General features: G+C 40.6%; 1 protein-coding gene across 1 annotated transcript in view; it reads right to left on the bottom strand.

The window, feature by feature from the left end:
* Positions 1–779: 779 nt before the first annotated feature.
* Positions 780–16,023, bottom strand: part of LOC148031736 (VAN3-binding protein-like) — a 31,403-nt gene continuing 16,159 nt past the window's right edge. Inside the window, exon 3 of the mRNA XM_087685375.1 lies at positions 780–1,388. Coding sequence (XP_087541501.1) covers positions 1,186–1,374 — 189 coding nt within the window. The 5' untranslated portion in view covers positions 1,375–1,388 and the 3' untranslated portion in view covers positions 780–1,185. The remainder of the gene's footprint in view (positions 1,389–16,023) is intronic.

Below are 16,023 nucleotides of genomic sequence, written 5' to 3'. Positions count from 1 at the left end.
AGTCGACCCAGCAATGGGGGTCGTAGAACTCTAGTGCGTGTGCGTTTGTATGTGTGTATCACAATTCCTTCCCGCCATTGCGAGGTTTATTGTCCAAAGTTTGCCTTCACGATCTTGGAGAAAGGAATGCTATTCAAGGTTTGACGCTAAAGCCCTGGACCTGGCTGCAATACAGGCTCGGGGGACTTCCAGAGACTATGCCTATCGATGTGATTATCGCATTGCCAGGACTGGCTGCAATACCGGCTCGGGAGACTTCCAGAGACTACGCCTATCGATGTGATTATCGCATTATAACTGTCTCTCTTTCTTTGAGAGGACATTTCTGCAATTCGCTTGCATCTAGCCTGAGGATGAATGTGTTGCGCTTCTAGCTTGAGAACAGGATGCCGCTGGATTGGCAACTAGCATAGATGAACCGACAGATGCAGATGGACGATATGATCGTTCGAGGGTATGGCCTTAAGAGCTTTCTGTCTTTCGAATTTATTGATTCAATACACATGTCAGGGATTTGTAGAAGATCGCAAAATTAACCGATACTTTAAGGGAAAAAACCTGTAAATATTCCAAGTTGAATCGAGCTTGCTTGTCTTAAGCATGGACTGATACAGTAGAGCAGAACTAATAAAAACCACGAGAAGGCAATTCAACCATATTATAAAGAGAGACAAGACTACAGTGACAGAAAAAGCGCCTAAGAGCAATGATGGAACATGTAAGAAAGTCGATGGCATCATCATGGTGTCAAAAGCCGATCTAAGCGACTTCAGAAGGTCAAAACCGAAAAAAAGTTGCGCATGCATCGATCAAACGTGACAGAAATACAAAGCGTTTGAAGCCTGGACTTTGTGACTTGCAGATTTTTTTAAAGACTTGTTTTTCTATTTTTTTGCCTGGGGAGTTGGTCCAGATTTATTTCCCAGCACAGCTGTAATGGAACCGGTCTCAAGGTTTGTGTGCTTAAAATTTTCCACTATACAACATGTAATCCCCCTGCGATAAATATTTTTGTGACAACACTCGAGTCTTCGATGTTAGAATTGCATTATCTGTACAATGTGTGCCTGCTTTTGGGTGCTATTTCTGGTTTTGGTACCATTTTCTGTGAAATTATACACATAAGGTTTGGGTAGCTTTTGTGGTGGAAGAGGTTGGATGTATCTTGGGATTTGAAATTGACTTTCACTTCTTTCCCTGTTGCTTGGTCATCATTAGTAAGTGAGAGATCCCATCTGTCCATAATTGGTGATCAAATGCACTTTTGCATTCAAACTCTATGGTTTCATTTGATGTAACAAGACCAAAGTAATCTCTCTCTTTCCCATTGTAAAGCAAGCTTCTACCTGGCCAGGCAGGAACATTCAGCAACATGTCAACCACCAACCCTGTCACAGACACAAAAAGACTGGTTAATTCTTTTGTTTTGAAGAGTGACCATCAAGACGATCTGCTTGAATTTTCCATACTCAGCATCAGGCTTCTGAAAATCAAAGTTTCACTTTTACCCTTTCATGCTTCAATTTCATTTTACATTTGACCATGTCTTGGCCACTCCTTGCATCAGACAGTTGAGTAGAACTTGAAACTGTGTTTCTCATATAGATACTCTGCAATTACTTCATTTAGTTCATTGCTTTTCACATTGTGTATACTTCCGTATGAAAAATTGGCTATTGGCCCCCATAGGATTAGAGCTTTAAACACCCTCTGTGTGGATGATTCTAGCATACCACCATCAATGAAGTAGGCTCTTGTAGGTCAGTTAAAAATTTGCTCCACACAAATATGGTCTATGAAAGACTAGGTCTGACCTACAATTGTCAATTACTTTTACAAAGTGGTCTCTTCTAGTAGCACATACCAATCACAATGCATACACATGCACCCAAGCATGTGCCAGTAATTCTGTAACCACATACAAACCACGCATCCAATGGGGAATCCTTGAAATGAGATATTTTGTTTCAATTTCTAGAAAGTTTGGTCATTTGCCACAATGTGTGCATGTTTTTTAATTTAAAAAAGCCATCGTTGTATAGGAAAGGTGTCATGAAGAAACATGATTTTTGCTCTAAATGCATTGTGGACAGCATTTTGCCTTGATGAAGGCCCTCAATGGAAATCACAACCTGTGACAAAAGGGGCTGTACTTCCACTTGTATTGCTTTTCCAAATATGCTAGATTGCATTGTTGGCTAAATGTTAAAGACAGTTTTCATGGATCTTGTCAAATGTGACCTGTGGATAGGTTGCTCAATGCAACCATCTAACTCCATTTAGACAAGCTTGTATAACCTCTCAAAGGATGATTTAGTGTATCTACCAAAAAAAAAAGTGCTTGTAGTCACGTACATGCTTTTCCAAGAAATGGTGATTAATGTAGTTCATGCATTGGGATTAGAGATATGTGAAGCTATCGATGTTGCATGGTGCCATTTTGCAATCCACATGCAAGGAGGGAAACTATAGTGGATGTAGTTCTTTTTGCAAATGATAAATCATCATGTTAAGTAACATTTTGGAGAACACTTCGAATCAACAACCAACAAAGTCCGCACACTTGCTCCATCACAAGACTGTAAGAGAGAGAGTATGAACCCCAAAGAGGCTACCAAACTTCACCAAAGTCTAAGAAGCACACCGTGTGTGCTTTATAGATTCCAAAGGGAGTAGCGGGACCATCCGACTTGTGGGCAGCAAGTAAGTTGGGGAGAACAAGCATGGTGACCATGCCATTGAGGCAAAGAAGTGCACGCACACGCACACGCACACGCACACACACACACACACACACAGATTAATGTCCATAAAAGGCCAATGTGACCTATGAGACAAAACTAAAGTACATCCATGTCTGATGTTATCTTATTACTACAAGTAAAACACTATTTACAGTAGGCTATATAGTGTATTCCAAGCCAAAAAGTTATCGTAAGGCTCTTCACCACCCCCACTGGTGAGAGGCCATGGAAAAGGAGCAAGAGAGTATTGATTGGAATGAGACTTGGACCTTGGTGGTTTGTCCGAGTAATAAGAAAGTCATCGAGACTAAGTGGATTTTCAATACCAAGCTAAATGCTGATGGGACTTTAGACAAATACAAGGCTCACCTTGTAGTGCAAGGGTTTTGACGGAAGCAATATATTGACTATAAGAAGACCTTTTTCCCTACTAAGCTATTGACATCATTCCATCTTTTGGTCAGCTAGCTACTTACCACGGTTGGCTGATCTACTAGATGGATGTCAAAAGTACCTTTCTGAATGGTTATTTGGAGGATGAAGTCTATGTGGAGTAGCCACCTTGCTTTTCTTCTACTAACTAGAAAGACAAGGTCTTTCATTTGCAAAAAGCTCTCTATAAGCTAATGCAAGCACTGTGGTCTTGATTCAGAGCATAAATGAGTTCCTTAGGATTCACGAATACCATTCTACCCCTTATGACCTGAACTTATATGTCAATATCACTTTAGAGAAGGTCAACTACATCTTGTTGTACATTGATGACTTACTTTTCACTGGCTTAGATTCAGCTACCTTAGCGGATACTAAGGCCCAACTTAGTTCCACATTTAAGATGACCGACCTCGATCAATTATCTTACTTTTTCAAGACGAAGGTTGCTCATTCCAAGGGTCGCATTTTTGTGTCATAGCAAAAGTACACTCTTCAGTCAGTGGAACAGTATTGCATTGATTAGACACGGCCTATGGCCATGCCTCTTGATCCCATTGTCCACTTATCTAAGGATACTCTCGGTTAGCCCTTTGATGAGTGTACCTATAGCCTATAGGTTTGTTGTAGGGAAGTTTCTTTGGTTGATTCACACTAGGCCAAGTTTAGCATACTCAATTAGTTTCCTTAGTATTTCACAACACTTAGGATGTCACATTGGACTACTTATTTGCGTATTTTGAGATATCTTCAATGTACCTAACTTTATGGCTTGACTTTTGGTCATGGTTTGTAGATTTACATTGATTCTGATTGGGCAGGAAATCTCGATACTCAGCATTCCCATGGCAGCTATGTCTTTTCCTTGGACGCAACTCCTATCTCTTGGTCAACCTGTAAGCAAGAGATGGTGGCAGCTTCCATGGCCAAGGCTGAGTATAGAGCTCTTTACGACTATGGAGGCCATTTATCTAAGGAGCTTACTGGTGGCGCTTCAGTTCCCTTCTATTGCTCCAATTGTTATCTATTGCTACAACTAGAGTGCTATGCCTCTTGCATAACTCAAGTGCATTAGCATTCTATTCTTGTAAACATGTATTTCTATGCATTTATTCCTTTTCAATTTTAGGAGTGGTCGACTCTAGATCTACCATATTCACGGTATTGCATATGGCAGTCTTCCTTACTTGCTTTGCTTTCTCTACTTGTTCATGCCTATTCTTTTTTTGCCTCTACCACATACTCCCCACATTCCACTATTCTTCATCATCGACACCTAGTAGCGGTAGGGACAACCTTGTTTGTTTTGTGAAGGTCTTGGGATTGACCATTTTGAAAAACAAAACAAAAGCCCTCGACCCACTAGAAAAAAAGAAAGATAGTCCATTGTGTTTCCGTCCACCTTTGCAAGACTTAGTAGCCCCACATTCCACTATTCTTCATCATCAACACTAGTAGTGGTAGGGATAGCCTTGTTTGTTTTGTGAAGGTCTTGGGGTTGACCATCGCTTTATCTCTTTAGGGCATAGTTACTCAATAGACCAAAAACTCATTGAAAACCCTCACATAATGACAAACCTTTTGAAAAACAAAACAAAAGCCCTCGGCCCACTAGAAAAAAAGAAAGATAGTCCGTTGTGTTTCCAACTACCTTTGCAAGACTTAGTAGGCCGCTGGGTAGTTGACATGCACCATTTTGTTCTATGCTTTGGTCTCTCTAGGGTGAATCCTTGGGCTCCCTTGGCAAGATTACCGTCGTCTCTATAGTCTTGATAGGTCAATGGGCAGCCGACGTGCACCCTTTGCCTAATGCCGTAGCTGCTTTGGGATGGAACGCCTTGGGAAAAAGAAAAGCAAAAGGGCTTGGGCTTGTTTACAATCTCTCTCTTGTTCCAATTTTGGACCTGAGAGAGGGCGTTGAGCTAAAAATACATTAGCTTTATTTAAACAACCCCAAAACTCAAATTAACGTGATCCTAGAGAGTTCCTATGTCCCACATGTAAACCCTAATTTGGAAGGCCTCAAACTTTAAATAAATAGACAGGTTGCCCTCCCATTCACTCAATCTTATTTTTGTAGATTGCAAGTGCTGAAGCTTCGCTCTCCACACCTTGTTTGCAGAGAATGTCTCAGCCGGAGTTGTCCAAGTCTGCTGTCCATTCGGTGGTGCTTGTTTCTCAGCCTTCTACACATATTCGAACTGTTTCCAGCAATCTACTTCTTGCTAATAATCAATGGATTGTTGCACATCATCTAGAGCTTGAGTTTCTCCTGCCAACTTTGTGTTTAGCCTAGATAAGCTATCACTATCTGTAGGTGACTACCAAATTGCTGCATTTGCTGTCTTCTATTGCCACCCAACCTTGTTCAACACTCAGACTATTGTGTTCACACCGATTAGCTGCCGTCTAGTCTTTCCGAAGTCTCCTTGGGCTGCATTTTGATGTTCTCTCCCTTCAGCCAACTGCCATGTCATCTCATGAGGCTATGTTTGTTGTTTTCTCTCTATCTATTGCCCATCTATCGTCACTTATTCAGCATCCACTATTGCATGTGAGAGATGGAACAAATTGAAGTTCAGCTGAGAGTATTGATAGTGAAGAGAGTGTGAAATTGAAGACACAACTCCCAATGCAATAATCAAAGAGTACTGTGCAAGTACAAAGTACAATCCTTAAACCTTAGGGTTGTCAATATGCGTTCACACTCCAAAGATGTAAAATACGATAAGTGTCTGAACTCTAAAGGCCCTAAGTCTAACATCTCTAAAAGAAATGGGCAGCAGCCCTTTCAAACACATCATTGGCAGCTTGATATGTATCAAAACCAGCAAGGGATATTTTTGATTTTTCATCAAAAACCACATCCCTACTGACAAATGCTTTCTTGGAAACATGATAATATAATCTATATCCTTTGCTCTCACTGTTGTACCCTACAAAAATACATTTAACAACCTTGTTGTCCAAGTTCTTTCTTAGTACTTTTGGAATATGAGCATACGCAAGACACCCCAAAGTACAAAAATGGCCAACTAAAGGTTTCTGACTGTTCCAAGCCTCAAAAGGCATACCATTCTTTAATGCCTCGATAGGGCACGCACCTGTTCAAAACATAGCAACCACACAAAACTGCTTCCATCCAAAAACCATGTGACAGACTCTTAGCTTTCAGCATACATCTGGCCATCTCCATGAGTGATAGATTCTTCCTCTCTACAACCCCATTTTGTTGTGGAGTATATGCAATAGTATACTGATGGACAATGCCTTTCTCCTTCAAAAATTTATTCAGCATGGAAAACGTGTATTCTCCCCCTGGTCCGAATGGAGAGTCTTAATCTTGCAGCTAGATTGTTTTTCAGCAAGTACAACAAAATCCAAAAATGCATCATACACCTTTGAATTTTTCACCGATGAGTAGACCCAACAAAAATGAGTAAAGTCATCAATGAAGGTGATGAAATAATAACAGCCATCCAACGACTTTGTCTGCATAGGTCCACATACATCCGGATGCACAATCTGTAATTGGGCAGTTGCCTTAAAGCAACATCACGAGGAAACAAGAATCGATGCATTTTCTCCAAAATGCATCCCTCACAAATATGCTCAGGAGGTCTCTCCAAGAGAGGTAAGCCATCTAGTATTTGTGTATGCTGCATAAGCATCAAACTGCCATAGTTGACTTGCCCCATGCAAGCATGCCATAACTTTGCATGTGACATAGTAGGAGTAAGAGTAGATGCTAAATAGACCGATAGATCAACCGAATAAGCATGTAACTCATAGAATCCATGACATAATGTGCCAGTCAAAACCAAAGTCAAGAATTCTTTATCCCTGACCATACATTTGTCATCATCAAATGTAACCTACATACCACACTTTGCCTAAGAAGAAATGGACAACAAATTCTTCTTTATGCCTGGTACATATAATGCATCCTGTAAACGGAGAGTAGAGCCATCAATGACTGTCAAAACAATCTCCCCAATACCTCTAACAGGGTAAGATGCATTGTTGGCACACTGCATAGACTTGCCAACAGAAGCTGTAATAACAGAGGAAAAGAAGTGCCTGCGGGATGTAATATGCCTAGAAGCACCACTGTCAAAGAACCAAGTGCTAGCATTCTCAGTAGAGCTAAATGCTCTATTAGTCCAAGAAGAGTCATAATTGCAAGTGTAAAAACAATAGTCACGATCTACAACAAAAGACGTGGACTCAGTAGCAGTAGAAGGTGCATCAAAAAAGACATTTCTAACTCCTCCTCCTTGCCTATGCGCTTCTTACATTCCATGATGTAATGACCTGGCTTCTTGCAATAATGGCACTTTCTCTTCTTAGCTTGCGTGCCCCCTATTTCTTGCTGCTCTATGAAGTACTTGAACTTCTAGAACTCTACAGAGCATTTTTAGACTTGCTGCCCTTGCCCTTCTGCCTCACTATAAAAGCATGTTCAAAGGCTATTGCATCCACCCCACTGTTCTTTCTTGTTTGCTCTTCTTCTAGGAGCAAACTAACCAACTGAAGGAAAGTAAGTGGCTGTGGAGAAATTCTCATGGTGACATTTAGGGCCGTATCAAATGCCAAATAAGAGGGCAGCAATGAATTCATAGTAGAGATCAATTGTGCATCTGAATAATACTTTTCTACATTCATTAGCTGCTCACACAAGTCCTGGATTTTGTTAAGATGATCCTACATGGAATCACATTCATCCATCTTCACATTCTCAAGCTCTTTCTTCAAGAAAGAGATGCGTGTCTCATTTTTTCCAGCAAATATCTACTCAAGTGTCAACCATGCTTCTCGTGAAGAAGTTGCAAACCCTATATGCGGAATTATAGACCGCTAAACTGCCAATGCAATAAGTTACAATGCTTGAGCATCCCATGTGTCCCAAGCCTTTTGTATTGCTGATCTTTGGGAAAGTGGCTGAGCTAGAGTAGGCCTTTGACCAGGTCCTCCTGGAGGAGGCGTTGCAAGAGAGCCACAACTCCAGGACGAACTTCTTCACCACTAACATAATCCTAAAGATTTTTCGCAATTAGCATGTTTTTCATCATGAAAGACCATAGAGAACAGTTGTTGCCATCCAATCTATCCTCGGATACATATGTGAATATGTCACTCTATCCCTGATTTCCCATCGTAAATGTCACCTTTTCAAAGAGCACAAGAGCAAGACCTAAAGCTGGACCAACCTAGAAATCGGAGAATTTCCAGAAATTACAGTAGGCACCACGCTATAATTAACAAATCTTATCACACTGTCAAAATTGTACAATGTACACCCTGTCCAATGCACAAACAGTGCTTGGCAATACAAAAAATGCAAAAGCCCCAAAATTTTGTTGTCCAAAATGCACAATTTCAATCTATTTCAAATTGAACCTGATGTACATATGCCAATATCTGCAGTAAACCAAAAAGTCCCAAATTTTTTGCCTGAATTTCAACAAATTTCTGCAATAAATGTGTTACAGACATGTCTAGGAGTAGAAATAGACTACCCGGGTAAAAATCCATGTATGAAATTCAAATTTTGAATTTTTTAAAAATGGATAAATGTCTCCTTTTACCTCTAATGTTGGCTTTGAGCTAACTAGCTTGGTGGTGAGATGCTGGAGAGTTGGAGTTAGAGCAGAGATATGCGGCGCTTAAGCAAGTTAGCGGGTGGACCAAGCTGGTGGTGACGGCTCAGGATAGGGCACAGAGAGTGCTAGCAACTAGGAGTCGCAGGCGCAAGTTGGGAGCTGTGACAGCATTGTTGGCTGGTGGCACTATATGCATAGGCGGCCAGACAAGTTGGAGGAGGTGCTATAATATGGCACTGGTGGTGGACCTAGCACGGGCTGTCTTGCAGGCGAAGGAAATAGCTGACCAAGTTGGAGCTAGAGTTGGGCAAAAGGTCTGCAAATCCAAGTGTTGCTGGTACAAGGCTGAGAAATGTGAGAGATTGAGTTGAATCTGAGCTCTGATACCTATTGGAAGAGAGGGAGAAAGGCAGAGTGGAGCGGAAGATGAGCCTCAGCTCATTGTTGTTGTTCTTCCATTATTCTTCCATCATACAAACTAAAAGAGACTTACACACATAGGTATGACTAACCAAGACTAACTATGGTTAAGTCGCTGACTACACCGACCTATTGAATGTCACACATGTGTATAGTTGTATCCAGCTAATGCCGGTCACACACATAAAGATAGACTGACTGAAGAGTAGCGGGAGCTTGATATTCTAACACTCCCCCTCAAGCTCAAACCATCTAATAAACTCCAAGTAGCTGTCTGAAGGATATGAACTTTTCTTTACCAAGAGACTTGGTAAATATGTCTACTACCTAGTCTTCAGTCTTCACATGAATCAAGTTAATCTGCCCTGTAATAAGCATTTCTCTGATGAAATGATAGTGAACCTCAATATGTTTGGACCTAGCATGGTAGACATGATTGCTAGCCAACATAACACTACTGAGGTTATCACAATGCAATCTCACTCTGCTTTCCAGCTGTATTCCCAAGTCTTTCAACAGTTTCATCAATCAAACTGCTTCGCAAGCCGCTAAGGCAGCTCCTCTGTACTCAGCTTCTGTACTAGACAATGCAACAGTAGGCTATTTTTTACTCTACCAACTAATCATACTGTTGCCCAATCCAAATGCATAACCACTGGTTGGCCTCCTGTCATAAGCACAACTAGCCCAATCAGCATCAGTAAACCCTATTAAGTCAAGGGATTTTCCATATGCATAAAACAGCCCATAATTTGTAGTACCCTTTACATATCTCATGATCCTTCTAACTGCATCTAAATGTAGTTTGCGAGGCTTCTGCATGAACAGACTAATCAGCCCCACTACATAACATAAGTCAGGACGAGTAATAGTCAATTATATCAAGCCGCCCACCATCTGTCGATATATGGTCACATTCTCTATGCCATTCCCAACATCAATCTGCAGCTTGACATTCTGATCAAGAGGTGTCTCCATAGGCTTGCATTCAGCCATACTATACTTCTGTAACATGTCATGAGCATACTACTTTTGTTACTATACTTCTGTAACATGTCATGAGCATACTGCTTTTGTAGCAGCCATATACCTTGAGGTGTAGAGACTACCTCAATCCCAAGAAAATACTTTATTTCACCAAGGTCTTTGACTCTGAATTCAGCTTGTAAACATGATTTAATTTCAACAATGCCCTCTTCATCATCTCCAGTGATGATAAGATCATCTACATAAACCACTAGAAACACATATCCATGATTTGTCTTCTTCGTGAACAAACTGTGATCTACATCACCCAATCTAAATCCATGTTGCTATAAATAATTGCTGATCCGAGCATTCCATGCTCTAGGTGCTTGTTTCAATCCATATAAAACATTTTTTAGCTTACATACATGTGTAGGAAAGTCCGGGTGAACATAGCCTTCAGACTGCTCCATATATACTTTCTCAACCAAATCACTATTCAAGAAAGCATTCTTGACGTTCATTTGCCATAATTTCCATTTTGCATGTTGCCAAAGCAATGACAATTCTGACTGTTGCCATTTTAGCCACCAAACTGAAAGTCTCCTCATAGTCAAGGCCATAGCCATATTGTTGTGCATACCCTTTCGCAACCAGCTTGGCCTTATAGCGTTCTAACGAACCATCTGACTTGCACTTAACCTTATACACCCATTTGCAGCCAATGGGGACTTTGCCTTCAAGCAACTCAACCAATTCCCATGTCTCATTTTTAGCCAGGAATACATACTCCTCATCCATGGTAGTACACCAGTTATCATCTGTAACTGCATCATCAAACTTTGTAGGTTCTTTGTAACTTGTCACAGTAGCCATATATGCATAATGGCGAGTTGAATAACCAGTGTATATAAACCTGTCAACTAGTTTTCTGACTCTCTCAGATCTCTGTAACTGTGGCTCACTCTGAGCTTGCCTCTCATGAGGCGGTACATAACGACTCTGCCTTGCTTCAAGCGTCATAACAGATGGAATGCCCAACTCACTATCCAAGCTATCACTACTAGACGACTCATAACCTGCTGTAAGTGGACCTGTCACATCCTCTAACATATTTTCTTTTCCCTTATCCAATCTTCCTCTCACAGACATATCCGTGTCAATGGACATAGGAGTACGACTCTGCAAGCGTTCTGACCAAGGACTTACTGTAGGTAACCCATCACCTATAGGACCACTCATAGATATACTCACTGTAGGTGTATTTTCGGCATAACTAGTGCTAGCTGATCCATCAGTAGCCACTACAATAGGATTATCATACCACGATGCCAGCTCATCAAAAACATCTCTGCTAATCAACGTCTCATGTGTAGATGGTACATAATACTTGTAAGCTTTCTGGTCTTGTGCATAACCAAGAAACACACTCTTGATAGCTTTAGGATCTAATTTTTTCCTCTTTTCATCAGGAACATGCACATATGCAATGTTGCCAAATACCTTCAAGTGTGAAATGTCAGGTTTATGACCATACAACCTCTCATATGGAGTTACATCATGAATCATTGCTGTAGGGGTTCTATTCAGCACATAGACAGCAATCACTACTACTTCAGCCCAATAATCATTTGACAAACTCTTCTCATTCAGCATAGCTCTTGCCGATTCCATAAGTACCCTATTTTTCCTTTCTGCTACATCATTTTGTTGCGGTGTATAGCTGCAAGTTAACTGTCTTCTGATCCCATGTTTAGCAAGATACATGTCAAAGTAATTAGAGACATATTCTCCACCTCCATCTGATCTAAGACATTAAATTTTTAACTCAACTCATTTTCAGCATGCTTATTGAAATCCTTGAATGCATCAAACATATCATCCTTATGTTTCAGTATATAAAGCCAAGTATACCTGCTGAAATCATCAATAAAAGATACATAGTAACGAGCACCACTAAACGAAGCATTATGAGACAGACCCCATATATATGAATGTACCAACTGTAAGGGTCGTGAGCTATTCCGTACATGTCTCATAAATGGAAACCGTGCTTGCTTTCTAAACTGACATGCATCACATACATGTCCAAAGTCATGATACTTGAAGTTAGGCAGTCCAAGTACAATCTCCTTCTGGTGTATGGATTTCAGCTTTTGTACATTCACATGGCCAATCCGCTTATGTCATATCTCAACATCCCGTATAGCATCATTATCATCTGCAAACATGGCTGCTTTCAATTTTGGAATTGACGCATCAAGAGTAAACATTCTGCTATCTCTTCGGCCTCTAGCAATCAATTTGCAGTCATTATCATATTCTTCAACAAAGCATCCATCTCTATTAAATCTCAACTGCAGATTCTGTTCTGCCATCTGTCCAACTAACAAAAGATTCTTGGTTATTGTAGGTACATGTAGTACATCATGCAGGCTCTTTTTCTTACTATCAGGCATCAACAACAGAACAATTCCTGTGTGTTGAATGTCATGTTGGGTATCATCCCCAGTACACACACAACCATGTGAACCTACAACCATCTCATCAAACCATTCTCCATGGGGTGTCTTATGATTTGAAGCCCCTGAATCAATGTACCATCTCTCATCTCTGTTCTGCCTAGATGCATTCTTAGACACATGCTGCATGGCAAACAATCTGTCAACCTGCTCATCATGAGCATCACTAGGAAATGCATAGTGCCCATGTTGTTTGCCCTTTGCCTTCATATCTCCTTGCTTCTTGTAACAATCCTTTGCAATGTGTCCATATCTACCGCAGTAATGACAGTCCTTATCTCTATTTGACTGATCATTTGACTGCCATGAACCAGATTCACCACCTCTACTATGAGGTGATCTCCCCCTGCCTCTAAAGCCACAGATCCACGCTAGCCATGTGTATTTGTGCTATGCCACGCATTCTGCTGATGTTGTCTATAAGCATTTCGAGTGTCTCCTCGATCTCGAAAAGAGCCATAGCCTCTACCGCCTCTACCACGTTGGCTAGAGTAAAGAATAGTGTCTCTGCTTTGAGACATACCAGAACTTGTATTCAGCCCAAGCTTAACTTTCTCATGCAGGAGCAAAGCAATCAGCTCATCCCAATCAGGGGATTCAGCTCTCACAGAAATAGACGTATCAAATGCTTTATACTCTTTGCCAAGTCCATTCAATGTCACTGCAATCATATCATCCTCACACACTGAAGATCCAATGGTAGCAAGCTGATCCGCTATGTTCTTGATCTCTTTAGCGCAGACCTGAATGCTTCTGTCAGACATGTTATTGAACAGTTACTTTAGCTGAATTTTTCTTGCATGTGTTACATTTCCATAATTCTACATGAGTATGTCCCATGCATCCTTTGGAGAATTGTATCCAGTAATTTGTATAACCATAGCATCTGATATACATAAGGAAAACCAATGTAACATCTTGCGTGCTCTCTCAGTCCATAGCTTATGAGCCCTTTTCTGATAATTTGTCGGATTTCTTTTATGCATTTCAGGTTCATTCTCATCACTTGTACATAAGTCCCAATAACCTCTACCAACCAAAAAATTCTTCATACGGAACTTCCATAAAGTAAAATTTTTGTTGTCCAGCTTTTCTCCCACAAATTGAGTGAGTTTCCTGCTATTCAGGATAGTTTCTTGCAATTCAGGACAATTTTTTTGACAACCTACTTGCTATAAACTGTATTCCAACAATGAAAAAACATAGTCAACTGAGCATAAACAAAGCTTAAATCAGTTCAAAACATTCTATGGTAGTGGCAAAACATCCCAACAACAAACTATATCCATACACGTATCAATGTTTGTACTGTATGCAAGTAACAGTACAAAATACAGCCAGCCCACTGCTATAACCAGCAGTATTTTCTCTGTTAAAACAAGAGTATTCAGACCTCAAAACAGCCCCAAAACATCTAATTCAGTTTCTACTCTATGCAAGAGTTGATATATGTCCAACCGGTCAGAATATATTATATGTATGTCAATTGAAGATGATAGGTATCCTTCTTGCAGACAATAACCAGTCAATACCCTGGTATAACCAGCAACAAATCAGTCCAAACTTTGGACTTTCAGCACTAACAATATCCCAAAAAGCATCTACCACTCAAGTGGTATGATCCAAGCATTTGTCAGTAGCAAATAAACATCACAGATACTTCAACTTTGTAGGTATATTGTTTCCAAATTCACGATAGCAACCAGATCACTATTTTGCAGCTTGCAAATAAGCTTCAAAACTGAGCATTTAACACTCCAATATCATGCTCAAATGCATGATAATAAGGACATATACATTGTTAGGATGAAAGCCACCAATGCCCTGGAATTACCTGCTGTTTACTGCAATAAACAGCCAGTCTGCACAAGTCTATGTTGAATATCTCAAAATTTGTGAGGAATTTGAAAAAACTTTCTTTTACAAAGTTGTAGACCATGTCGAAACAGTCAGGATTGATAAGCCGTTTCTCCAAAACCCATTTTTGTAGCAAGATATAGCTTCTGCAAAAAAACGGGCTGCATGCATAGTCTCCTTTGATGATGTTTTATTCGGATCTGATGTCTTGATGTCAAATGGCCACTGCCAAGCCTTCAAGCTTCAGGCATTTAAGCTCTGATACCATGTTGGAAGAGAGGGGGAGAGATAAATATGCATTTTACAGCCTTGTCATCAAGCTTCCCTTGCTCTTTCAGAACTTGCTCTCCAAACTATAGCCAATAAATATACATTTTACAGCCTTGTCATCAAGCTTCCCATGAAGCTCTTTCAGAGCATGTGCATAGGCTATGCAACCAAACACTCGAAAGTAGTCTACTTTGGGTTTCTTGCCATGCCAAGCTTTGAACAGTGTGATCGTCTTCAGTGCCTTAGTGGGTGCATGATTCAACACATGAATTGCACACTAAAGGCCTTCTAGCCAAAATTTATGAGGTAACCCCTTGCCTTTTAGCATACAATGAGTCATCTCCATAAGAGTTTGATTCTTCCTTTCAGCAACACCATTTTTCTGAGGAGTCATTCTAACAGTGGCTTGATGCATAATGCCACGATCAAGCAAATATGTCTCAAAAGCACAAGACATGTACTCCCCCCCTCTATCTGTGCGAAGTGTCTGCACTTTTGAGTCAGTTTCAGCTTCAAGCTTTGCAACAAGTTATTTGAAATGCATGAGCACATAAAATTTTGCCTTCAGCCCATACACCCATGTATACTAGTCATCAATAAATGTAACAAAGTACTGATGACCTCCAAGTGCGCATGTCCTCATGGGACCACAAACATCAAAGTGAATAAGCTGCATTTTTCGGACAGCACGCATTGCACCATCCTTTTTGAAGGCAAATCTATGCATCTTGCCCAAAATACATCCCTCACATGCATGAGGAGGTGGAGTCTCCACTGGAGGCAATGCATCTACCATATGACATCTCTGAAGGGTCATCAAACTCCCAAAGCTCATGTGTCCATAACGGACGTGGCATAGCTCCACATTTCGCATAGCGGGCAAAAGAGTAGTAACTTCTAAGAGATTGTATGTCATATGTATCCAACAAAAATAGACCCTTATACAGGGTGCCGGACAGCCTAAGTGCATAATCCATCTCTCTGTCTCTAACAATGCATTTGTCATCCTCAAAGATGATCTGAAAGCCATGCTTATTAAAAGCAAAGATAGACAACAAGTTCTTTGTAATGCTAGGTGAAAAACAAGAGATCTAGAAGCATGAAATCACAACCATCTGCAACAGTAATAGTGACTATACCAATGCCACATATATCATAACTGCTGTTGTTCGCACATGTAACACGCTTCCCAGTAGAGGCTGAATGCAA

Source organism: Lygodium microphyllum, chromosome 9 (genome assembly GCF_053477565.2).
Source record: "Lygodium microphyllum isolate KBCC chromosome 9, Lygodium_microphyllum_v1.1.10, whole genome shotgun sequence".
Classification (NCBI taxonomy): Eukaryota; Viridiplantae; Streptophyta; class Polypodiopsida; order Schizaeales; family Lygodiaceae; genus Lygodium; species Lygodium microphyllum.
This window is presented reverse-complemented; position numbering and strand designations above follow the sequence as displayed.